Raw genomic sequence first — 26487 nt, 5'->3', positions numbered from 1 at the left:
TAACATCACACGGATTCTGCCAGTAACTTTCTGTTGGTTGGCTTCAGATTGAAGCTGAAGTAGGTGCTGGCTGCCAGGAGATCTGAAAACTTGCTGCACAGTATTTAAGTACTTATAACTACTTAAACAAATTTGTTCTACAGCACTGACGAAACACGTAGCCATACTAAGTTCCTCTTTCGTAGGCTAAAATGGTTATATCAAGGTTAGAAAATGAAGGTTAATAGATACAAAAATTAACTTTCTGCTTCATTACGAATTTAGACACTGAATTTAGACACTTCTTTATTGTGCAAGCCAGCTTGAATTTAGACACTTCTTTATTGTGCAAGCCAGCTTGCAACCTACTTCTGACCTGTGTTATTTAGAATAATTACTATTTTTTCCAACATAAATTAGATCTCAGATAATGAAAAATGAATGCTCAGAAGTCAACCAATTATGCTTTTAATAAGAGAGAAAATGCTGTAGTATTTACTACTGTCAAAAAGAGAAATAGTTTTGTAACAACTGCGTGCTGCAGCATTAGCAGCAAACTTAAAGATATGCATTTACATCCTTCCACTGCTAAGCTAGAATAGTGTGCCGAAAACATCAGTTCCAGGTGCAGTCCCCTCTCTCAAACGGATCTCAGGTTTTCAAAGAGACTTCTACAAGGCTGTTAGCAAAACAAGAGGCACCTCAGAGGGATTTACAAGCTCTCCCATGTACATGCCACCTCCAAAGTGCTCACCGAGAAGACTTTGCACCACTGCTCACCACCTTGAGAAACACACTAACAGTCAAAGCTCAGCTCGGCTTTTTTGACACGCTGGTTACCTCACGCTACGAAGTCGTGACAAGGGCCATGAAGTGCAAGGCTCGGCCTCCCGGGCGCTGCCAGGGCTGGCACAGGAGCTGGCCCAGCCCCTTCCTCGGCCAACACCCGTGCGAGCTCCTGGGTTCCACAGAGCCACACGGAGCTCCAGGCACTGGCAGCTCCGATCGCGGGCACGTTCTGCACGGCGGCAGCACCAAACGCCCCGCAGGGTTACAGGTGGGCAGCTCTTCGGCCGCTCTCTCGCCCTGAGGGGCACCGCCACACGACGCGGGCACAGCAGCGCGTCCTGCCAGCCCGGCCCCGCTCACGCCCCAGCTGCCCGTGCCCCATTTACCGCTCTCCGCTCCAGCACGGCAGCCAGCCCCGAGCTCGGGGCTGTTCTCCCTCCCCGGGGGAGCTGCGCCTCAGGCTCCCGGCTCCGGGCTCCGGCCGCGGCAGGGCGGGCGGCAACGCCCCGGGAGCGGCAGCTCCCACCTGTTACACCCGCCGCACTCACCAGGTACTCGGGGTACTCGTACATGTAGGTCATGCTGCACCGGTTCTCCTCGTAGAGGAACATCACGTCCCGCACGCCCAGCAGCACCAGGGCCGCCAGTGCCCCGTAGAAGAGCGCTGCCAGCGCAGGCAGCCGGCGGCCCGCCCGCCCCATGGCGCCCCGCGGAGCGGAGCGCTGCTCCCCGCGCACACGGGCACGGCGGGGCGGGGCAGGGCGGGAGCTGATGGGGAGGGCGCAGGGCCGGGGCCGTGAGGGGCCGGGGCCGCTCGGACGGGCCCGGGGGCACATCCAGCCGGCCCCACACCTGGCCGAAAATAAACCCGCACACCCCGCCGGGCACGGACCGTGCCCTGGGGGAGGGTTCAGTGATAAACGCCCATAAAGCTGCAGGCACTCACCACCTAAAAAGCGCTGGTGGGGATTTGGTTTTGTTTGTTTGTTTCTCCTTTTTTTGTGGGTTGTGTTTGTTTGCTTTAATTCGGGTACTTCTAACACCTTACTACCTTCACGCTCTGCGCTGCATTTTAGTCCCTGTGGGGCTGCTGCCCCAGCCGGCTGCAGGGCACAGCCAGCAGTGCGGGTGGGGCTCACCAGGGAAAACAGTAAAATATTTAATGACGGAGCCAAAAAAAAAAAAAAAAAAAAAATTTACTGTGGTGGTTTATTTTGCTCCCCCACCTTCCCCGAATCTACAGAGAAAGCAAAATCAGCTTTCTAGGGCAAAGGGTATTTATGAGGGAAGTATGAAATACTTGTATTTTCATCTTCACTGCAAAATACTTAAGCCGTCCCGGCTCCCCTAAAAGAAACAAAATTTACTCAGTTTTCCACTGTATTTGTACCATTTTTATTTGTAAAAATAACCATCTGAATGCATTGCAAGAGTAGTTTACAGTTAGGGTTCTTTATTACATTAATACAGCATTCAGTAGTTTAAAAAGTTACTAAACTGTGCTTGAGAAGATTCGGGTTGAATTCCAAGTCATTCAATGAATTAAGTTTTTTTTCCTCATTTCATATGTGACATTTACCCAAGTCCTTAAACTTCAATTTACAAAAGCAAACAATACCGACAAAACCCCACCGAAACCATCAAACAATGTTTTATATAGTTTATTACAAATGTTATGCAAAATATAACACTGGCACCAGATGCATATCACCATGGTTTGTAAAGATATATTGCACATGCTAAAGCATAAAATATAAGACAAAACCTAAAAAACGTAAGATATTGGCTTTAATATGTAGATCACTGCATAAGAAATGCATAAAATTACATTTTATACACACACTCAAGATTGTCACTAGTTTGAAACGCCCTTTCCTATAACACTGACCTAAGTTTACTTTTTGTGTAATAAGAAAGCATTTTCAGCACTGCAAAAATTATACATTATTCCTATAGAAATTTAGCATATTAATTTTCATTTCAATGCAGGTAGAACATATGAAAAGAAGAAACACTTTATACATTCAAAGAAGGTCTGAAATGAAAATTTACTGGTAATATATTGCTTTTATAACACTCAAATGAAAAAAAAAGACAAGTTTCACAAAACATTTCCATTATACACAAATATAAAAAGGCACTCTAATATTTCTTACATGACTAAGAATAAAAATCACAATTTTTTTTAAATCGTCCTCAAATACATAACCAAGTTTCTCAACAGTACAATGGATAAACAATTCATTTCATGTGTTTGTTCCAATTCAATAACCTGGCAGTTGCTGACTGCATAAAAGTACCAAACACATTATGGTGCCCTTTTAGTAGCGATGAACAGAAATCCCCTGAGCTATTTCACAGCTGTTTCAGGCAGTCCGGAGGGTTGTAACTCAGTATTTATGAGAGAGACTTGGGAGCCCATCCTGCTCTGGATTCCACCTGCAGCTGTGGTTAAAATACAGGATGAAACGATCCTGCCAAGACACCTGGGCAGGGAGCTGTCCCTCCCCAAGTGCCCTCTGCTGGGTGCAGACACAGAAGCTGTCCACCTGCTGTAAGTTGCAGGATCCAGGGTTAAGTGCAACGATTCTGTACGATTACTCTTGTAAGGAGTCCATAGAAAGGCAAGGAGATTATTCACAAGAGTAACATTACTCGCATGCTTATACACCTGCCCTACACTACACACTGCTTTCTGCATGTGATAAATTACAGATTAATGTGCTAGCATACAAAAAAAAAGGGATTCTGGTAACTCACAAGAGATGTGGGAGAGGCCAACACCGAGCACTTCCGAGTGTCTCGCTCGTGGCAGTTTTCCTCCTAATCCCAGCGCCCTCAAAACACGACCTGTGCAGTGCCCTGGAGGTGAGCACAGCGTATGATCCTGTGCTTTTTGGAATGCTGCATCCTGGCAGCATTGTGGGGTTTCATGGCTAAAGGTTGGATTTGGCTCCTGGAAGGACCAGCCTGACTCAGAAATAAATCACCTCTGCTTCTGGGATGCACTGAGAGGCAGCAGCTGTTGTACCACACAATTACCAGCGTTAGGAGGTATCGCAATTAGAAAAAGTTTTGGTAACTGTATGGGCAGCAGGTGAAAATACTGAAACTTTTTAAATTGCTGCTTCAAATAATATAACAACTTTTTATAAAGAGGGCTGGTTTTCTCTTAATGAAGCACTGTCATGTAGGATAGCATAATTTGCTGTATTTCAGGGTGAGACTTACAACTAATCCTGCCAAGGAGCCTGCCTACATTTCTGCTTAAAATAAGATTAAAATGCTGATTCTGCTGTTAGACAGGTGGCAGCTATTTCCCATATGTTTGTTTTCAATGCCATCCTTCTACATTAAAAACCTCAAAATTTGGGATTACTATTAATTTTGGAACAGGCACCACTGAAAATTTTAAAAATTGCGCTCGCCTCTTATTTCCAGTGTTTTAAGTAAGGTGGTTATTGCTATTCTGCAACTTTTAAAAGCAAAAATGCTTTTAAACCAATTAAAATGTTATTTGGTGCTATTTCTGAGGAGAAAACCAAGGTTTCAGGTTCTCTGTCATTCTACTGTAGGAACTACAGAGTTGAGAGAAAGGGGGGGCTTTTTAGTTGTAAACTTTGGAAGATTGCTAACATTCAAGGAAAAAATACTCAATTTTAGTACGGCAAAATAAACTTAATATACCAATTTTTTTTTAGTAATTAAAGAACTGAAATCTGCCAATAGATTTTCAACAGTCCAGCAGAACAGGGCTAAAAACTGCAATAAAAATTCAAATCCTTACTTTTCCTTTACTCTGCCAAAAGCGAGCACCGAGGAAGCTCATCTCACCCTCCCAGCACAGACACAGGCCTGAGACAAGCTGAGTGTGAATGACAGGAACAGGAATGCCTGACTCCATGCTCTGCCACAGCTGTGTGGGTTTTCTCACCTGTCTGGCAAGGGGCTGGATCCTTTCTTAAGCTCTTAAACAAAGGAAGGTGTTTTCTTTCAGCTTTTTCCCCAACACAGACAGTGGACCTTTGCATTCCATACAAGATGGGCACTCTCCCAGTGTGCATCCACCCTTCCTCTTGCTCCTCAGGCCCTCAATCTTGCCAGATTCACATTTCATTTCAGTAGGCATGAATGCTAACTAGGAGAACAAGCCATAGTGATTTTTTTCCTGGGCATTTGTTTCACTTCAAATAAATAGAAACACATTTACATTAAAAGTATATGAACATATTCTTAAGTCTAGGAAAAAAACCCACCTGTGGTCAACACATCATCAGTTAAAAATGTCAACTTGAAATCTGTGTCATAAAATGTAAAATTCACCCAAGACTACTTTGACCTCAAAAGTTTATATTTTTATCATTTAGAAAAAACTACTTCATTATGTCACTCACATATGAACAAAAAAATAAAAGTAGCAAAGTCTTCAATTGAATTACTGAAGCATTTTGGTCCTCTTGGTACAGCTGGTTAGTTCATGATAGTTTTTTGTTTGTGTTTTTTGTTTTTGTTTACAAAGTCTCATTCTTCCTTTTGTACATCTGTTGCAGAGGAGGGTCGGGGTCCATTTGACCTAGAAACTTTGGCAGAAGGAGTAAACATATTCACAAAGTTGACACTGCTTTAAAAGCTGGTGACAAAAGGCTTTTTAGCATCTATCTCTGTGTCCCCTACACAGTACACTGCTATGTTTCTGGTGTTTGGTATTTCACCTTTTGGTGTTACGCTTTCATTGCTTTACCTTTGCTCTGTTAATTCAAACACTGGCAAAAGTATTTTAAAATTCAATACTGTTCACAGTAAAAATAAATTATTTAACCATAGAAAAGGAAAAAAGCGCCATTTAAGTTGGCAAATCATTATAAACTTTTACGTACACCTTTGTCTACACCTGATTTCTCTCCCTCTCCCCTTTTTTTTCTGGTACTGGATTCATGATTCATGGCTCAGGAGACAGAAACATCTAATGACCCTAATTCTGTAGTGCAAATAAACATTTGTGCTGAATTGAAAAAAAATAAGGGCCAAGTGATTAGCATTTTACAGAAGTGATGTTCATGGGAAAATATAGTGAGATGAGCAGAATTTGGCCTTTAGAGTTAACAACTCCATTTTTCTAATTGTGTACTGCAAATAAGAACTGTAAAAAGTGCCTTCTGTACATTTAAGTGCTTAATACAGGCAGAATGTAAAAGGTTTCATTTCCTGTAGAAAACTAATACAGGCAGTTTTAAGATTACAACTTTACCTTTGGTTCTTGTAAAAAAATTATCTAATTAACAGAGGCCCTGGAAGCAGGAAACAGACAAACACAGGAAAGGGGTGATGCTCAAATCTGATGCTCAAAGGCTGTGCTGGAAATAGGATTGTGCACTAAAGGTGCAGCTAAAACATGAAAGAACAAGCAGTTCCCTGTTTATTTGTGCTGTCAAAAAGAAAAAAGGCATTTTCTCTTTTTCTACTTAAAATAAGAGGTAGAGACTCTTCACAGGGGCACTTTGGGCCTAAAGAAAACATCAGGAAACTGAAAAGCTGCAGAACTCGAATAGGAATATGTTCCAGTAAATCCCTCTAATTTTGTTATTTAAAGGCTTGATTCTCATCAGCACTACAAATCTTTCAATACCTACTTGTCAAGAATAATAGTTAAGAATATAACTGTGGGATTTAAACTGTTTAAAAAGACAAAAATTAAAGCTGAAACGAAAAAATAACGAAAAAAGTTTTCGAATACCAATGAGTCAAAATGTTTCAGAATCCGAATCATTTTCATTGTACCCATCCTCTGTTCCTACGTTATTACTCAAGGCCTTATCGTAAGAGTTAATGCTGCCCACAGCGGAGCCATCGCAGAGGTGTGTCCTGCCCAAATTGTCTTTTTTAAAACAAGTGAAGTTGAAAGCCGTCACTGAACTGGAGGGAGAAAAAGGCATCATGGTAGCCAAAATGAGTGCCAGGCAGTCAGCCACGTCTTTGTTAGGAGCACAAGCCAGGGCTGGCGTATGACCTGGGCACAAACGCAGACAAGGCAATGGTTAGTACTGAGGGCACCTGGGGCACCCGGCATTCCTCAGGTACATCTCTAGGGACACCGTGGGGACGTGGATGGGGTTACACATGCCAGGCGTGTTACTCACTCACACGGGACATGCTGGGAGAGACACTGGGGGCATTGCAATCACCGGGACCACGACAAGCACTGCTTGTGTGAAACCAGGCAGCAAACACTGTGCCAGTTCAATCAAAGCACTCGCTAAACACGGCTCTACAGCACAGACAGCGTGGCCAGAACACAGGGACTACGGCAATAGGGACAGAAACTGGCATCGGTTTCTGTGTATGAACGAGTCTCATTCTGAGAACAACAGCTTTCATTAAACATGAAAGATATTAGTTGTAAACCTTCTGATTTAATAAGCAAACAATTTTAAAGATTGATCAGTTGAGTATCTAACTTGGCAAGTAGTTTATTTAGGAATCATATTATAAAATAATTAGACCGGTGCAGGGGGTACATGGATAGCAGGTGTGACTGGATGTTTAGGTACCCAACTAAACATGGATGTTTAGTTGCCCAAATGTACATTGTGTTAGAAGAATATTAGCTGTATTGGCAAGCATGGCATACACTTCAAATACTAATAAGCTAAGATAATACTAAGAGCTAAGAAGACTCCAATGCCAGTCAAACAAAGGACTGGGGAGTTATTAGAAGCTTGTCTTCACTGCAGTTTAACTTGGGTCCTGTCCAAGCACTGCCCTAAAGCAGCTCTTCATGTAGATGACCCTGGAAGCCAGTGTGCTCATTACGCTTACTGTCTGTACATTTTACACACTGCTGTGCAGAACTCCAGCCCTTTCCAACAAATCCTCCTTTTATGCTAAGAGCTGAAAAATTCTTCTGCAGATGGTTAAATCTTCAGCACTGCAGCAATAGTAAGGTGAGGCAGTAGCCACTTCTAGTACCTACTGCCTCAAGGAAGCCAAGATCTGCAGCACAGACAAACTTGGTAGGCAAAAAGTGAATAGTTTTGTTGCAAAATACCCACATTTTAAGCATTGATTGCAGTCACTGCATTTCCTCTACCATGTTAGTTCCATGTGTTCCAAGTGCAATTATTCTTTAGATCTGTAAGTATGCTAAGATGCTACTTGAACATCTCTCTTTTAAAAGGTGTATGCTGTTCCTAGAAAAACTAAATGTGTATAAAATTTAAACTTAATTGTCTTTTGTTACATACAAATTACCTGGACCTGTATGTACTATTTTAAAGATAAAATCTGTTGGTAGAAGATAGTCTGATTAATTTTTCTGTCCTCTATCTCTAAAGTGAGGTTAGGGTCAGGGACTTCTGTGGAACTCAGTCATGCAAGTATAGCTAAGTAGCATTTGGCTTGTAGTAAATACCACTCAGTTCTTTTCATCCACAGATCTCAAATGTCTTGAAATGATGGGTGAGAGGTTACTTTATTTAGTGTCACTTTACAGATATGGGAAGATGGAATTGTTACATTAATGCCATTAAGTTAGTATTGTAACTATTTCAACTTATTTCAGGAAGATATTTTTTAAAACTATAATTGTAGGATCACATCCCTCTCTAGTTCCTTACAATTTTTAGGGAAGGGCTTCATTGAAGTCTGAAATAAAATTATTTAATTTAGTAACCAATTCTGTATTTTTACGAGACAACAGTAATTTAATTGCATCTTGGTCAGATAATTGGCAAGCACAAGGTTTGATCTCAGAATGAGCTGGGACACACTCAAACATATGTTGATGGTTTTCTTCCTACCCATTAAAACATGCGCTGATTGAATGCAAATTCCTTAATTCTTCTGCAAGGCGTCAGAATTATCCGGTGCCACTTGCATGTTTAGGAAATTCAAGTTACCAGTGCACTCAGGCATTAAAAAAGTCTAGCTGTTGACAGTACATGCAAAATGAACAGTAAAAGGGACCACTGTGATGTTTAAAGTAGATTCTTGTACTAAAGAAAGTGTATCTTTTAATTTTTTTTTAAATAGGTACTCACACCACTCACTGTCTGTCCTTGGAAGGATAAAAGCATCAATGAAGTCTATCATCACCTTTTAAGTCTATTGCTTCAGTTGTAAAATTACCTCTTGGGTCCTACTGAAGACTGTCTAAGTGTATAATTTACTTACCATTTTCATCTACTGCCAGGACACAGGCCCCTTTGGACAGCAACTCCTCAACCACCATCTTTAGGCCATTTCGTGCAGCAATATGAAGAGGTCTGCAAAAACACAACAACTAAATTCAACTTCAGTTTGCAACAGATTTTCTGAAAAAAGTTAGGCAATGCTTAAAGCATACCCAGCATCTGAAACAGAATGGTTTCCTTCCTTGGATCATTAGAATTATATCATAGACACTAAATTTTATTGCAGCCTTTGAAATAATTGTCATGCTCCAGACCTATAAAACAAGAACTTTTTTGTGCAAGCACACAAAGACTGCTTAATACTTTCCAGCCTAAATACTTTCTTTAAAAGTTTCTCATTTTTGCACTGTTTGCAGCACACAATTGATGTTTAAAAGGAAAAGGAATCCAAGACTTAAGAAACGCCTGTGATCTGTCCTTAATTGTGGCTGCTACAGGCTGCTCAATATCATTGTATTGCCTTTTTATCTTTGAATACTCAATTGCTAATCTCTGTTACTGCAGAGCAGCTGGAAATTAAAAATAGCCACTGGTTTGTTCCTTTCCTGGCCCAACACCCAATGCTCTGGTTTGGGAACAGCTAGCAGGACAAGAAAAAACATTTTCATGTTGGAAGAGAGAGGAAAAAAGGGCTAAGATGGAATAAATTCTTCTGCAAGCTCTAGGTGATCTGCCACTTGAACTGAATCTCCTGTGGTGGGATTCCCCCATGCCAACAAAGAGTTGCAGCTGATAACATATGCTGTGGACAGAAGTTCCACATAAAATATCACCTAAAAAAAACCTTCAGAAAAGTAAAATGTACCGCCTTAAGTCTAAGTAAGTATAAATAAATTATTTAAATTTAGGGTGAATCTCACTAGAAAATGCCAGATGTATACTTACACATTCACATGATTAATAAACATTTTGATATAGTCTTCAAATAAATGACCTCATATAATTTTTCCACCAGATTATGCACAGAAATGGTACAAACAGAATGAGAATTAAAAGTGAGAATGCAATACAATTTGGGCCTTTTTCAAGGGAAAGCATTCAAAAAAAATCAGGAATTAACTTTACTGTTCTATTAAGTAATCTGAGACATGAATTTGAAATGGTAAACTGGAATATTCTGGTAAATCAACTGAACTTGAGAGGATCAGGCTATACTTACGTCTGCAATGCATTATTTTTTGCATTAATAAGGCTCTGTTCTTGGATCTTGTCAAGTATTAACAAGGCACATTTTTCATGACCCTGTAGTCAGGGAAAAAATCCAAAAGTGTTAATTTGCTGAGGAGTTTGAAATTGAGGCAAAAGAAATGTTACATAATAAAAGTGAAATTTAATAACTCAACTTGAAATACAAAAGATGCTGCTCAGTAAGCCTGTGTAGAAGGTGAACTGAGTGAGTCTTAAAATACCATTTGTGAACCACCTCTGCTGGGATGTTTTAGCACATTTAGAAATGTAGACATTCACCTGTCTTTCAACCCTGCATTCATTAAATATGAATTCACTTCCTCAGCTTTCAGAGGATGCTGTGTTTGCTCTTGAGTGAACATTCAGTGGATGATTTATCAGAACTACACAGTGACAGAGAATGCTTTCATCTCAGAAACGAATACCACATTTTGTGGGTCTTTAAATGCCTTTCTGTATTATTAATAAGCTGCTAGAAAACCTCTTCAGTGTCAGAGAGCTCTAACAATGGAACTTTGGCAATAATACAGATCTGGGCCTTTTTTCTGATCCTGCAAGTTGCAGATGCTGAGCCTGCAGTCCTGGCAGGGGAACAGCTGCCTGAAGGACCTTGAGAATTCAGCAAGGCTCATGTGTCTGCAGAAACTGGAGTAATATGATCACACTGGAATCCAGTCTGTGGATAGGAGCAAAAGAAAAGGCCCAGGAAAGGGAATCCTCTGTGCATTTTTTCTTGCAGAAATAGCAGTAGAAATTTGAGCTAAGAAGAAGGCGGCTTAGTAAGAGACACCATCACCGATCTAATCAATGCCTCTGGTTTTCACTCCTGCTTTGTTAAGGGAGAATTTTGGTCTCCTTTCACAGGAATTGGAGATAAATAAAAAATAATTTTATTTTTCTTTGTTATTGAACTTGTTAAGCTGTTTTACAGTGAAATTATCTGGTAAAACCTTAAAGGGTTTCCTTTACTCCTCTTAGTGTCACTTATGTTTCAGTTGTCATAAGAGCCATCCCTATTTCCCAATGTGCAATACTTTAAAATAGACAAGAGAAAAAGCTTGGAACAACTTTCCCTTCCTCACCACAACTGTGACCACCACATTTCCACTGCAGAAAAAAACTTGGGAGCATAAACACACACATACACTCATATGAACTGATGAGAATAAAAGCACAGAGAGGTCTTCGACTTACTTTACTGCTAGCCAAGTGCAAAGATGTATTCAGCTCCTTATCTTTTAATGTCAGGTCAGCCTTGGCAATGTTCACCAAAAAGTCTGAGGTATAGAGTAGAAATCAGTGATCAAACCCAATGGGTAGATGAACATGTCAAAAGAGAGGAAAAAATTACTGTTACAATACACATGTGCACAGAGGCTAATCAATTAAGTCTTTATGTGATGTAAGCCTTATAATAATGAAGTTAGTGAATGAGAACAGACTAATCTTGTGCAGTTAATCAGCAACAAATGCACAGCTAACAGCTTGTCTGTGGTGCCCCAAACTGTCAAACATATATTGATCTTAACTTATTTATGAACTTCCCTATTTGCAGATCAGCAATTTTTGCCTGAATCACCTATGCCTCAGAACGACTGTAAATCCTGCTTTGAGAGGACTAAGGGGATATAAAGAACTTGGGGTGCAGCCTGTGCTGTTGAAGCTAGGGAAAAGGGAATTCTGCAAAGCCCATATGGTCCTCAATCAGTGTGCTTATGGTACATAGTCTAGCCTGGAAAAAGCAGATGCTGATAGCTGCCTTTCAAAGAATGGGGCTTCCTATAAAACAGGACAGGAATAGCTTACATGATCTTTTTCACACATGCAGCTTTACTGCTCCTCAAAATCGAGGAAGTAAACAGGAGAATAGAATGACTACTGCCCTCCTGCTCTTTACAGTGTGCTCTTGGGAGGAAGAAAGACACAAATTTGTTATTGCAAATGTTCACCAAGACTGCAGAGTAGTAGTATTTTTAATGAACGAAAAGCTGTCTTCTCGCAGAAGGATATTATGCACATAATCTATTTTCCTTGCTCAGTTTTCCCAGGATACCAGGGTTGCCCTGTGGGGCAGAGGGCAGGGGCAGGGCTGCACTCACCGACGGCACCCACGTGCCCGCTGTGCGCTGCCATCATGAGCGGCGTCCTGCCCGCGCGGTCGGCCGCGTTCACCTGCGCGCTGTGGCTCAGCAGCAGCTGCAGGCACTCCACGTGGTCGGCGAAGGCTGCGGCGTGCAGGGGTGTCCTGGGGGAGCAACACACACACAGCTGCTGCTAAAGAGGGGTGATATCCCGACCTCCCCAGAAACCTCCAAGTGCAAGAGGTTTTAGGGCTTTTCCCTATCAAATTTCGAGTTACAACCACAAGAAGGTTGTAGTAGCAGCAGCTGAAGTAAGTTAAATAATATTTCCAGTCTCCAAAGGTGGATATGATAGTATGGAGACATGACATTGTGAAGAATCTTGTATTAGCAGCCTATTTATTTTAATAGAGCATATTGTGTAACATGAAAAGCAGTACAATCCCTCGTCCTTATTAATCTGATTTTACCTTTTTTTTTAGCAAGCCTCAGTTGGGAAGAAGTATCAGAAAAAACCAGATCCATTATTTTAAAGAATTAAAGTATTTTGAATTGCAGTCAAAGATACTGCAGCAACAAGCCACAAGTAACTGCAGTACTATAAAAGGCAGAAGGAATTCAATCCACTTTGAAGGTTATCAGTTTCTACAAGACACTGACATTGGTGGAATTCATTCACTGTGGCTCTTTGGCATTTTGGGCCGGAAGGGTGACTACTAGAGATGAAAGATAGTTGGTACACAGCCCAGCTCAGTGCGGCTTCTGTTTTGCTTATCAGCAAAGGTGAGGTGCTCTTACCCTCACAGAAGGGGGTATTAAATTTGTTTTAATCAAGAAAAAATAAGTGTTTGGTTTTTAGAATTTCAGCAATTTTAATTAAATATATACATATGTGGTGAGGAGATTCTCAATGTGAAAAATGAAGGATTGGGCTGAATGCCCATCTCTTCCTGTAATAGTTTTATTTTGCTGCATAGATATTCTCAGTTGTGTGCCCTGAGAATGCCAGCACAACATGGAAACTATTAATGAAATACTTTTCTGTATGTACATAGTATCACCCCATTTAGCAAAGATAAATGTGTTTAAACATTTAACAAAGGAAACAGGTCCAGGAAAACAGCCTATATCCATAGCTGTTCTAAACAAACAAAATACTATCACTTTTATATTTTTTTCATATGTAGTCTGACATTGAATACTTCATATTCTTGCTTCAAGTGAGACACCATTTAGCTGAGCTGGAGTGTAAACTGCTGTCTGAAAGAGTCAGCAAGTCTTAGCTCACCATAACAGATAAGGATTAGTGCCAGAGGTTCAGGAATAACTATGAAAAATACTAAATGGAGTCATGAGATGCAATTTGTTAAAGGAACTATTACCTTCCTTTGTCATCCTCACAATTGACAATGCTGGCGTCGATGGCTCCAATGAGTAGTGATGCACAGTTTTCATGATCATTGATTCTGCCAAAGAAAACACATTTTTAAAAGGCCATGTCTATGTATTTTTCCACTTTCCAATATTGGTTTACTTGACCTCCCATTAATATTTCTTAGTGGTTATTTCTAAGTTACCCTAATATGCCTTTGTCTTAATGCTTTTAGTCACACTTCTGCTTATTCATCATCTCTCCATTTAACCAAACTGCATCTGCTATGATGGATTTCAGTCTCTAAAGCAAAGCTGATCCTTAATTCACTATGCACCAAGGTAATTTCCAAGTCCAGAACAAAGCTAGGATTAAAACCTTAATATCTTAAAATCCTTAGTCTGTATGTCAAACACCCCTGGGCCTGGAAAACACTCCGTCATAGACACTTACATGAAGAGAGATTTATTCTAATGTTTAAGGTACTGAAACCCACATCTCTTCCAACTCACACATTTGGTATTTGATTTGATTTGCATTTGATTTGATGGATGTGTTCAATCAATACTTCTGGGTTTTGCTAATTTGTCTCATTTCTTTATGGAAATGAACAGTATTTGGTAGCAGTAATAGACACACAATATAGCTAACACATTTCCACACTGGATTATTTTCATTTTAAATTTGCACACATGTTTGAACTGCACACATTTTAATAGTCTTGAAAATTGCATACTCATCTGAAATAATATGAATACTGAAATTTTTTTCAAAGCTATTACTAGAAATTCTGATTTAAAATAATGTGTTTTAGCCACAAAGAATTTTATTTCAAGTGATCAGCTTTAAAATCATTGCTCATTCAAATAATTTCCAAAAAAGCTTGCTTTATTCTCATACTGCTACTTTCTGCAGACGTATCCTAAAGCAACACTCAGTTGTTACTGGAGATTTCTACTTACACGGCACAGTGCAATGGAGAGAAGCTATTTCCATAGAACTTGTGGAAAAGTTTTTGTTCCAATAGTACCTCTATGCAGTTCTCATGACCTGTGAGAGAGCAGATATTTTACAGTGTTGCACAAAGCAGGTAGCTCGCTTAATTCATATTAGGCTTACACAAGTGGAATCTAACACTTTTCAGTTCGAAATTGAACATGATGTGTATATAGGCTCTTACGTGATAAATCAGAGGATTTTTAAATTTTATGGCAGCAGCAAGAGAGATCTGGGAGAATATTAGCATTTATTGAGAAAAAAGGAAAGAAAGTTTTTTTAATGTGATGACATGTATGTTGCATTACATCCAAAGCTTAAATGTCAATACGGAGAAGCTTTATCCTTATATTAAGCCACGAGTTCAGATTATCCAGTTTGGAATAATCAGTTCAGTTCAGAATATCCATCTATTCACATGGTCTCTTGCACCAAATAGCTCAAAGGAGCATTCCTGGTCACACAGAAATCAATTTCAGCATGGACATGAATAAAACCAGAATTTCATCCTGGCTTCTTATGACTTGGAGCAAATGAGCCACAAAGTCCCTGGGAGGTGCCGCTGGAATTTCCCTGGCCTCTGAACTGAAGGGTGCACACAGCAAGTGCTAATACAGACAGCACACAGGGATAATTTGCCTCTTCATTTCAAGCTCCTCCACCACATTTCCCCGAGCTGAGGCTACCCTGACCCGGGCAGTAGCCCCGGGAGATCCTTACCATTGTAGGAAGCCCAGTGCAGGGGCGTGTAGCCCTGGTTGTCCTTCAGGCTGCAGTCCTCCTCGGCAAGTGCCACCTGCAGTAACTCGCTCAGCCACGTGGCGTGACCCCGAGCTGCTGCAAAGTGCAGAGGTGTCCTGCCCCTGGCATCTTTACACAAAATAGAGACTTCTTTCTCTAACAGCATCTGAACGCATTCTTCGTGCCCAGTCATGATCTGGTAACAAAGAAATCAGTAAAGAAGTTGACGTAACACAGATTATTGCCCTGGCAATACTGAATGTGATTGACACCTGTGAACATGAAATGGTGTGGATGGGATTCAGCAGGCAGAGATGAGAGCCCCTTTGCTCACCTGCTGAGCTATTCACTGCAGTTATAAAGTTCTGTATAAATATCCCTTGCATCAGTTCCACATTGGGTAAGAAGCTAGACTTAGCTAGGAAAGTTTTACTAAGCTGGACTAGAAAAGATTCGATCTGCCTCAAGTTTCAGTGCCTCTAGAAAAAACTTACTTGCACCGTTCCAAGAAAAATGAAAGTAACTACTGGCCAGTTCTTTCAAAGAAATTATTTTCAGAATTCTTAAGCTGGTCAGGTGCAGGAATAATGGCTACTATTATAAAGTAGAGAAAAAAAAAAAAGTGGTCTAATCATTATTTTGCCTAATTAATTAATGCAAATGGGAAATAAAAGCAGAGCATTACTAAGAGCAGATCTGTCTTGCTTTGTATCTCATTCATTATGCTTGGTCATGTTTTCAATAATTTACAGTGCTCTCTAGATTTAAATATCCCTGCACTTATAAGTGAGTTGTAGTCACAGCAAAATAAATAATAAAGGATTATAAAAATTAAGTCACCCCTCGATGTAAAGCTGTGCATCCCAGGAGATCAGCTGCATCTACAGATGCTTCTTTTTCAAGTAATAAAGAAACAGCATCAATGTGCCCATATGCCACTGCAAGCATTAATGGAGTTCTAGGGAAAAAAAAGAAAACCAGAGCAGTCATAGCTATAAAATGGCATACTATTTGTCCCTGCTAACTTCCACAGAGAAATCAAGAAGCTCTGCATTTCTTCCATTCCTACCCATGAACCCGGTTCCTTTCCCATCCTCATATATGACACCCAAGTGAAGACCTTTAGAATGAAATTATTAAGATGTTTAACAATCAACTGCCACGACTGAAATAGTAACAAACCCACTTGTAAGCAGTTTACAGAGCAACACCATTCAAGACAATCTGTTCTCTTAATAACCTACAGTTACTGTCACCTCCAGTGACACAAGAGTTTTACAATACCAAGTCTTATGAATGCATGTCCTTGTTAGTTACCAAGATGACAATGACACAAAGTATTTCTTTTGCAAATGCCGCACATTTGCTTAAAGGGGATGAAGGGACATGAGGAAAATATTCAAGCTAAAATTTAGACTAACATATCTTTCATTTGTTTCTGAAAGAGATCTATTCTCCATCTGTTTTTAGGCAGACTAATACCATTTAAAATTGAATGTGCAGACATTATGTGTGCAACATTATACGTTCCAGACACCTCAAATAAGTTTCTTAAACCATTCACATTTTCACTTTAAAAATATATCTTACTGTCCCTCTATAACTGCCATTTAAGAAGCAGTAAATTTTTTTGTAGGAACGTCTCAGACGCATGTGTCACCTCAAACAAACACTGTGTCCTACTGCACCAGTCTAATGTACCAAATAAACCCTAGAATAGCAATGTTTGAGAAAGAAGAAGACTTTATAGAAACATCTCAGGAGCCTGTTCATTTTTTATGGAATCTGGCCCTCAACATCTATAAAAGACTGTTTAAAGTATGAAGCAGAGGCTAAGATTAATGATTAGTCCTTTCCACATGGCTTACATCAACTGAATGTGTACTTTGTAATCTCTGCCAAATTCTATGAGGAGAAGTGCAGGAAATACAGTATTTCAAATAAGTACTTTTTTGTGAGAAATATGAGATGCTATTTGAATTACAGAGCTGAAAAAGAAAAGCCCACAAAGAAAACTTACTGTCCTTTGGCGTCTGTCACATCAGGGTTGTCTGCAACTTCCAGCAACAACCGTAAACAAGGTGTATGGCCATTAATGACTGTAAAGGGAAAAAACTATGTTTCATTTCAGACACTTTTCCACTGGAATGCTTAGTGATAAGAAATGTCCTTATAAACAAGGAAAATACTCCACCATATAAGAGATCAACATTCCCTTAACTTTGATTTAACTTGTGCCAGTGAAATGGTGAGCTGTTTTTTCCTCGACCTCACGAAGATGAGGATTGGTTCTCTTAGATACAAAAATCCCAAATGAGTAAAACAGAAATTGTGATATTCACTACTGAGAAGATTTCTACTAAAGCAAACAGCATTTCAGGATTTTGAAATGCTGATTGAGCAGGCAGGCAAGGCTTTCTGTGCTCAGGGTTGGAACACAGTAGGAAGTACATTGTCAAGGCTCCTTAATTTTATGTGCACTGTACAAGTGAGTACTTCAGTGCTATTATGAAAAAAAAATCTGCAAAGAATGACCAATGATACAAATGTCATATTCATAAAAGCACATAACACCAGGGACTAAAATTCCCTCTGAGTTTATCCATTTTATCAAATCAAAACATTTGGGTTTAGTGGTATTTGGGGTTTTGGGGATTTTGCTGCAGGGGGGATATTTTGGGGTTTTTTTGGGTTTTGTTGTTTTGGGTTTTTTTATGTAACCCACTGCTGCTAGGAAACAGCTTTGAGTCTGTAATTTTGCATTCTGTAGGGCCTGACACTGAACCCCATCTGTGTGTCAGCTGGCTTTAAGGCTTCATACTTTCATGGTGAAGAGACAGATATTTTCTTCTTTGAAAAACAATTCCTGTGCTCAGTAGATACACGTTGTGTTCTTATTACAGCAAGTCATGCATTCACACTGCCTACACCCAGTGGGCTGAGGCAAAACCCTTGGACACCACCTATGTCACATCATGCTGGCAGAGAAACCGGTGCACATCATCACATTTAAATTACTCATCCAAAAATAATCTTAGTTGATTTACCCAGAAAAATAAAAAGCATTTTTACTTATTTACCACTAAGTAATGACATATACATAACATGTAAACAGCTCTGCAGGGCTGGTGATTGTCTGGCTTGCGATGGGGAAATAAAGGTCTGTTCTTTCTCCCAGCAGGAGGAGGAGAAATCATAATTTGTTCACAAAGATGTGTGAAAATGATTTTGGTAAATGAGTTTTAGAACAGATACTCCCAGAAACTCCTAGGAGCTGACCCAGTGATGGCTAAGCATTACAGAACCTGTAGGGAACGTTAGTTTTGCCAACAGACCACAATGCTAACACCAGGGGAACACTTGCAATGGATTCCCCAGGCTAGCCAGAGGAGAGGCTGGTGGTAATGAAATTACACAGGGAACATATCATTTGGGCAAAGCAAATTCTCTGTGTTATGAGGCCAGAGGAAGTCTATTACTTCATGGGGACAGACAGAAAAAAGAAACACTTCATTAGGTGAGTTCTCAAGTCACAAATCCCTTTACTGACACAAACGTGCAGAATTCTGTCATCCAACCCACCACTTGAGGCCTCCCGAGCTCAGTGTTCAGCAGCTGTGCCGGTGCAATGAGAAGGAATGAGGGCAAACAAGCTGAAGGGGATGGGCACACATTGCCTTCTTGTTTCTGCCCAGTGCACGCTACTGCACCTGCAAGTGCTCATTCTGTGCGTGCAAGTGCACGCTGGCACGCCAGGGAATAATTCAGCAAGAATTCTGTTGGATTTCCCAGCAGGAACCACCTGAGCTCCCACACTTGCAGCACACAGACTCTGAGCGTGCGGCAGCCGCAGGCGAGCTCCCGGCAGGCGGCACCAGCCCTGCTCAAACACTCCTCACCAAAGTGCTTCCCTAGGGAATGGCAGCATGGAAACGGCCACTCTGCAAGGGGATGTCTGGAGCAGGTGGTGGTGCGAGCTTTACTCCAGAGATCATTCCCACAGAACTCTGCAGAGCTTTTGAGTGGAGGGTTCTAAACGTTGTCTTCATGAATATTTACCCGAAGTGCACTTAACTTACATTTGAAAGCTTTCAAATACATGCCAGCGAATTTCCTTTACTAAGGAGTTCAAATACTAGCCCCATCTGTGCATTACTTTCCATTCTGCTCAAAGGTACATGTTCCCTTTTGTGCCTCATTCCTGGCTAGGATTTTTTTCCTTTTTTCTTGGTTGGGCTTTTTGAATATGTGGGTTTTTGTTTGCTTCTTTTTAATACATATCTGACTTATTTTGCTTCACTGCAAATTTAAACAACAATTTATTTGCATTCCTGGGAACGTTTTTTAGTCTGAGAAGCAAAAAGCATAATGGACCAGAAAAGTCTGCAATGACTCTTCCTGCTGGTTTTACATGGAAGGCACTCAGTACTACAGTGATGGAGGTGATTGATTAAAAAACAAATTAAAAGGGGGCAGGGGGAACACAATCTGAATTTATATGAAGGTAATAAAGATGTGTATTAAAATAACATCTTGTATTCAACAAATTTACTCAATTTACTCAACAGATTTATTCAACAGATTAGTATTTTAAGTCAGAACTGTTAACAAAAATATGGCTTTGTTACCATTCACTTTTCTCAGTACTGAAGAACCTTTACAGTTCCGTTGTGACAACTGGAAACTTATGTCACTGTGACCCATTTTTAAATAAATGCAAATCTTTGCCATAGTGATGACATACCAGACAGAGTCAGACCGTGGTCACATCAGATCCCAAGATACATTTGAAGTAACTACAGGGAAAACTCTTGACCAACATAGCTCAGTTTTGTGGTAACACTAATATTGATTTCAATTAATTAAACCATCAGTTTTTATCATGGGGAGAAATGTGCTGAGTTCTGATGCAAAGTTTAAGCAGACAGGAAGCATTTTTAGTATGCAGTGTGGGTCTACTACGAGCCTTTAGTACTGCAGACCAAATTGCTAAGTCTATTTGACCTCATGTTTCGAGGTTCCATTTACATGATCACACACAGAGAATAAACTGATACTACAGAATATATATATGCATTTCAGCAAGATTAAAAGATAAGCAGAAAGACTAAGCCTGGTCCTGAATTAATTATCCACGTGGTATTAATTTTCCTTCCCACTAGAGGCCACTGCTGCCCTGTATTGAGCCCCTCCTGGAACAGCAGAGGAGACACGTTCCCTTTGGCACTTCTGCATATTTACCTGACAGGTACCTGTCAAATAATAACCTTCAAATAAATGACAAAGTCCACGTTTCCCAGCTCATTTTGCATGTTACATAATTAACACCCCACACATGAGGAAAGGAGCAGGCTGCCAGCAAGTGCAAGTTCACAGGCTGGCTCAGGAGGAGGGGAGCCTGAAAGAGGGGGGTGAATTTCTGTGGTGTTGCCACTGCAAATGGTTGCAAGTTTTAAACACCAGAATATTTTCATTGATAGTCAGAGCCCACTTCTATTTTTCAACCTTTCTTCCAAAGGAGAAGCAACAAGGCAAGTGTCCCCTCCTCCCCTGATTATTTGGCTGAAGAAGCAGCAAGAGAAGGTGTCATGAGGGAAACATCACACCTCCTGAAGAGTAGGCGGTAACAGAGAGAGGCAAAGCAGGTAAGGGCAGAGCAGTAGTGCTATGCAAAAATATGGAATTCTGTATGAGGGAGAACTGAACCACAGGGGATAGAGGAAAAATAGATGAATGAAACAGTCTAAAAATGGTTTAAATGTACAACATCAGCAAAGACGTATCACTCCTCAGGACATGTGAGAAGGTTCCTCCCTTTAGAAGAAATGAGCATAGCAACAGCAGGTAAGTAAATGTACCTGCTTCAGTGTGGGAGGGTTTATACCACAAGGGTAGCATAAGATCACACTCACCTGAGGCATGGAGGGGCGTCCTTTTGGTGACATTGTCCTTTACAGTGACAGAAGCACCCTGGCTGATGAGAGCTTCCACACACTCTGCATGTCCTCTAAATGCAGCCAAGTCCAGAGCAGTGCGTCCCTTGTCATCCTTAATATCCAGATCTACCAGAGATTGGAGAAGTACCTCCAGAGCTTGATGATGACCATTATAGGCCTAGAATTATGAAATGTGTCATGTAAAGAACACAACTCCTGTCTTTCAAAGACCTTTCCCATAAACTGTAAATAAAATACATCTCTTTCAATGTCTCCTAAACACAACAGAAATCAGTTTTATTGATTCCTTATGACTATCTCTTCAACATAAAAGGATTTTTCCAAATGACACTGTACCCAAGAAATCAAAAACTGTACCAAACAGTTTTATTGCACTGCATCTCTCCACCAGAACATCAGAGAATCTCATTCCATGAGCAAAGCCTAGGCTCAGCTTTGGACACATATTTATAACCCAGTTCAAAATACAATTTAATTTCCATTTAATTTCACTTCAGTGTCTGTGTCATCTTCTTACCCAAGTGTTAGAGTCAGGAAGAGCCCCGAGCTTCAGCTGCCTATATCTTCATTAACTATTCCAGCCCAGAACCTGGCTTTGTTACATCCCTTCCCACCTTTTTCAAAACAAGCCCACAGTTAAACTTGCTTCAAAGACAGAGATTAAGGAACTATTCTAGGAGATACTGATCAAATGCTTTACACATCTGGTACTTACAGCTAAATGCAAAGGACTTTTTGTAGCTGCGGAATCAGAATCCTCAAACATATTGTTCGTTTTTTCCAGAAGCTGGGAAGAAAAAAATAAAGTCTTAAAACATTTTTACATGAGACAGGATAAATTTTCATGGGCTATAAATCAGCAAAGATATATTTTGGCCACAGTAATTACTGAAGGATTGCAAAGTATTTTCAAGATTTTCTGCACAGGGTAAAGCTATAAAACCAGTTTAAAAGCTTGTCATGAACATCCTTACCCTGATTAATTAGTTTCCATGAAATCCTGGGGCCTGCTTGGGTGAGAAAGGAGCCCTTAAAACAATGGATTTGTGGAATAGAGCCCTCAGTAAATTTACATTGGAGAAAGCTCAGTTTCATGATTATACAGCATGTGCAAGCCATGTCTGATACAGTGTTTTGGGTAATTCTGACACATAATTACCACTGGGAATAATTATAACTGAGCTGTGAATCACTGATAAATTATAAAATTGACTGAAAGAACAATCTGCTCCTGCAATGACAGTCTTCCAAAATGCAACATGTCCCTGAACATCCAGTAATTACATCCAGTAATATCTAGTAACAAATTTGTATAATCCTCTTCATTTTACAGCTTAAAACCAAGGACATTTCCATCCATCTAGAAGGAGGAGCTATGGAAAAGCACCACTCCACAACAGAACACGAACCCTGACAACTTATCCAGCTGAGGCTGCAAAGAAAATCATACACAGTGTTGAGAATGCTACTGACAACTCAATATTTGTTGAGTGGCACTGCTCATGTGCATGGCCTTTTGCTTAATAATTACTGAGAATTAGTCTCCAAAAGCCTTTGGGACTGGAAATCAGCATTTTACAGAAAATCACCAATGGGAGACTGTATTAAAAAAAGCATGACAGTCAACTAAAACTGACTTGTAATGTTTCTAAGGCTACAAGTACATTTTTCAGTCTTTTTCAAGGTTTTTCGTTTGGTTGGTTGTCTGGTTTGGTTTCTGGGGTTTTTTTAAGACATTAAGGAATTAATCAAAAGACTGAAAAATAAGAAAGTGTGTAAGTTTTTGTGACAATCTGGACAATTTTAGGCCATGACAACATGGAAAATTCTCCAAAGAGACCATGAAAGGCTCCAGGGGGTTTGCCTGTGCTGCAAGATGATGGCATATTCCTAACACTGATGTAGCCCTGAACTTTTGGTGTAACAACTTAGTCTCCAATAGACCTGTATCAATGATAAATTTATCCAAAATCAAACTGAAATAAAAATTAGCCTTAATAATGCATAAGATATTACAAATCTCTTATTCAACAAGGCCAATAATCTGAATCCTATGGAAAAGCTAAAAAATTAAGCAGTAACTTAATTTTCTTGTATATTTTGTGCCTAGCAATATGTCAGGATTATGTGTTGATAAAAATACCAATCATAAGCAAGAAGTAGGCATGTGTATTAACAGGTAATGCAAATTTTAACACTTCCCTGCAGCTAAGAGGAAGAAAAAAAAAATCAAGCCTCCCACCAGTTTCTTGGTAGGTTTGGGGCAGAAGAAATGCATTTGGTGTTGCCATGCAGAACCACCTCCAGTTAAAACACTGTTCTTCTCTTATATAAGAGAGCTGTGAACAGGATGAAGCAGTAGCCAGCTATGAATACACAAATGCATCTGATTTTCTCTAGTGAGTAAACAAGCTAAAAAATCCCACCAAACAAACCCAAGCACTAAGCCTGTTCCCCTGCCTACCTGATACTGGCCTTTAGTCTCTGTCCATGAGGCCAGCACAGCAGACTAATTTAATCATTTTAATTACATTTATCATCACATGTTGAAATTCCAGGGTCAAAATAACAAGTAAATACTTCCCTTCACCTGTCAGAAGGCTCCAAAATCTCCAGGAACAAGGCAGATAATTGCCTTTCAAATAGATGAAAAAAAAACCACACAGAAAATTGACAGAATTAAGGCTCTAAAGGCACAAATTGTGGGATTGGAGAGCCCCTCACAAAAGGCATCTCCATGGCTTAGTCAAAGCAGCTTAGGCTGGTGCAGACCAGGCTTAATGAGCTTATTAGTCATAAGGCTGAATATCTCCATCATAAAGTCAAGTGCAAACACGCATTTGACGGCAAACCTGGAAGCTCTCATAAATAGAGCCACACACTGCAAGAGGAGAATTTATAAAGGAGAACAAGAAGAGGAAGATAAAAGACACAGCACTAATCATTTTTTTGCTATTCCTTGTCAAGCATCGTTTTTTAACAATTAAGTCACTTGAATGATAAACATAATGTACAAAGAGATAAAAAATACCAAGTCCAAGTCACCAAGAAATCCCCCAGTTTCACCAGTGTTTCTATAGTTCTATGGATGCTTTTATACCAAATTACATATATTTGCTATAATAACACATAGAACAGTGTGTCCTTGGGGGACTCTAGTTCCATTATACTTGGAAGAAGCTATCCATAGTTGCATCTGGTTTTAGAAAGGTAAATTTATCATTCAGAATCATTTGTCCTGTCAGCCATGGAAGCTTAAATCCCACAGAGCTCACAGAGCAATCCCAGCGTGTCTGCTGTGCTGCAATCCATCCCTGCCTGTGGAGCAGCATTTCACCAAAGACAGACAAATAAGCATCAATTACCAACAGTTTATTGTTACTGATGGCTGACTGGACAATGTCCCAGCATACTGCATTTCTTATTTTTTGAGACTTTACAAGTTTGCCTTGTAGCAGACTGCATTTTTCTGTACTGACTGCCACAGATTTCAGGTGGATGTCAGAATTGTGCAAAGACCCTGCATGAGAGGGGCACTCCTCCCTGTGGGCAGGTCAGAACCTTTCTGAAGGCAAGGGTACCCTTCTTCTCTTTCTGCCTCTTGGGAATTCCCAGCACGACCCTTTCACTTCCTGTAACAGCATCTTTTAATACTGTCAGTAATTTTGTGAAGTCTTCTTCAGCCTCAGAAACAGGAACATGAATGCTTTGGGAGGTGCAGACTAAGATAAAACATCAATTATTCAGTTCTAGACTTACAAACTAACAGCACTACAAGGTTGCTATTATAAACTCTTCTCTTCCCTAGTTCAGCATGAAGATGAATAACTTTTACAGTTCACACCATTTCATTTGTGCAGTAAGGGTATTTACAGGCATAAGAGGATTTACTGCCTGATTTTATTCTGTGGTTACAATAAATGACTCTATAGCAGGATACAGTGTGGGTTCCCCCCTTCATTCAGATATGTCAGGATACTTCCTATGATTGTCCTCATAATATATTCTAAAATTCAGCTCTGGTATTAAAAAAAAAAAAAAAAAAAAAAAAAAAAAAAAAAAAAAAAAAAAAAAAAACCAAAAAACCAAAAGCAGCTTCATGGAGCATGTCAGTAATTTAAAATTACCATTAAGCAGAAAAAGAGATAATACTTTCATCATGCATAAAAGGTTTAAGCTGCACTTTTCAAAGCAAGAGTCAAAAGAAACTCCAAGCCATAGACAGTGAAACAATGGGCAGTATCTCAGACCCTCAAAGAGAACAGAATGTGTGATGCTGTCCAAGCCATCATGCACAGGCACCTCCAGGCACAGCCATTTCAGTTATGTCCCAGGTTTGTGCTAACTGGCACTGAAGTTAAAGGGACTTGGAGAGTTTCACTGTTTTATTAGGGCAGCTTTGACATTCCAGCACACACACTGGCAGTACTGCTGGTGAACCCCTGCAGTTTGCTGCCACTCATGCTAATTGTAAAATGGCAAAGCATTACATTGGCTGTGTATATCCTAAAAATGGCCTTTACTCTGAAAAGTTATTAATCTAACAGTGCTCCGAAATATCCACACATGTGAAGAGCTGATCAAAAGGCAATAAAGAGAAAAGAAATAGTTGGGACTCTGCTCTTCTGGAACAATTCTGCAGCGATGCTGCTGATCACTCACAAGGTCATTCAGAACTGGCAACTGGTCACGATTTTTAATGTCACTTTCAGAACTGAATACAAATATATGAGCTAGGTGTCACTTTGCATCTCATATTTCCTGATAAATTGCAACAGATAATTGTCTCTGCTCTGGGAAAACATGCCACCAGCAGCTTCTTTTAGATAAAGGCTTTTCCAGCAAGTAGCCAGGACAAGATTGAAAATGCTCCTCAGTTGTTTCTGATGATACAGAAAAGAGCAGTAAAATGAACCTCTGTACTACTTTATCTCAATCAGGGAAGTATATTTTAAAATCTCAGAATTAGTCCTAATTGATGAAAAATTCAAAAGTGGCACAAATACATCCTCAGGGGAACAAGCAATCCTGTAAGCTCCCTCCATATTCATAAATACACATGATCAGATTATTTTCACTTGATCAGGTTAAAACCAATATGCCTCTTAACCTAGTGCTGATGCTTTCCTAAGATCAGGCTTTAAAAATCCAATTCATCAGTACAGACATCAATTTTACTCACATGCACAGATATG

At 40.0% G+C, this 26487-nt stretch overlaps 2 protein-coding genes and 1 long non-coding RNA gene across 10 annotated transcripts in view; 1 reads left to right on the top strand and 2 right to left on the bottom strand.

The window, feature by feature from the left end:
- Positions 1–1511, bottom strand: part of PGAP1 (post-GPI attachment to proteins inositol deacylase 1) — a 31055-nt gene extending 29544 nt beyond the window's left edge. For all 3 annotated transcript variants that reach the window (XM_041472760.1, XM_041472762.1, XM_041472761.1), the window contains exon 1: positions 1317–1511. In XM_041472760.1, coding sequence (XP_041328694.1) covers positions 1317–1469 — 153 coding nt within the window. In that variant the 5' untranslated portion in view covers positions 1470–1511. The remainder of the gene's footprint in view (positions 1–1316) is intronic.
- LOC121356416 lies at positions 930–23196 on the top strand. The gene is made up of 4 exons (XR_005955557.1): positions 930–1036; positions 20498–20583; positions 20854–20980; positions 22626–23196. It is a non-coding gene; the product is annotated as an uncharacterized LOC121356416 (long non-coding RNA).
- The window catches only part of ANKRD44 (ankyrin repeat domain 44), a 130207-nt gene continuing 105859 nt past the window's right edge, over positions 2140–26487 (bottom strand). For 4 of the 6 annotated variants that reach the window (XM_041472753.1, XM_041472756.1, XM_041472755.1 and 1 more), the window contains 12 exons: positions 22008–22079; positions 21248–21449; positions 17356–17434; positions 16176–16293; positions 15315–15531; positions 14561–14648; positions 13609–13692; positions 12245–12390; positions 11340–11422; positions 10117–10199; positions 8938–9029; positions 2140–6775 (listed from right to left, as the gene is read on the bottom strand). In XM_041472753.1, the coding sequence (XP_041328687.1) occupies positions 6510–6775; positions 8938–9029; positions 10117–10199; positions 11340–11422; positions 12245–12390; positions 13609–13692; positions 14561–14648; positions 15315–15531; positions 16176–16293; positions 17356–17434; positions 21248–21449; positions 22008–22079 (1530 nt within the window). In that variant the 3' untranslated portion in view covers positions 2140–6509. The remainder of the gene's footprint in view (positions 6776–8937; positions 9030–10116; positions 10200–11339; positions 11423–12244; positions 12391–13608; positions 13693–14560; positions 14649–15314; positions 15532–16175; positions 16294–17355; positions 17435–21247; positions 21450–22007; positions 22080–26487) is intronic. The other 2 variants (XM_041472758.1, XM_041472759.1) reach the window with 1 other exon arrangement.

Source organism: Pyrgilauda ruficollis, unplaced genomic scaffold (genome assembly GCF_017590135.1).
Source record: "Pyrgilauda ruficollis isolate IOZ18807 unplaced genomic scaffold, ASM1759013v1 scaffold3, whole genome shotgun sequence".
Lineage (NCBI taxonomy): Eukaryota > Metazoa > Chordata > Aves > Passeriformes > Passeridae > Pyrgilauda > Pyrgilauda ruficollis.
This window is presented reverse-complemented; position numbering and strand designations above follow the sequence as displayed.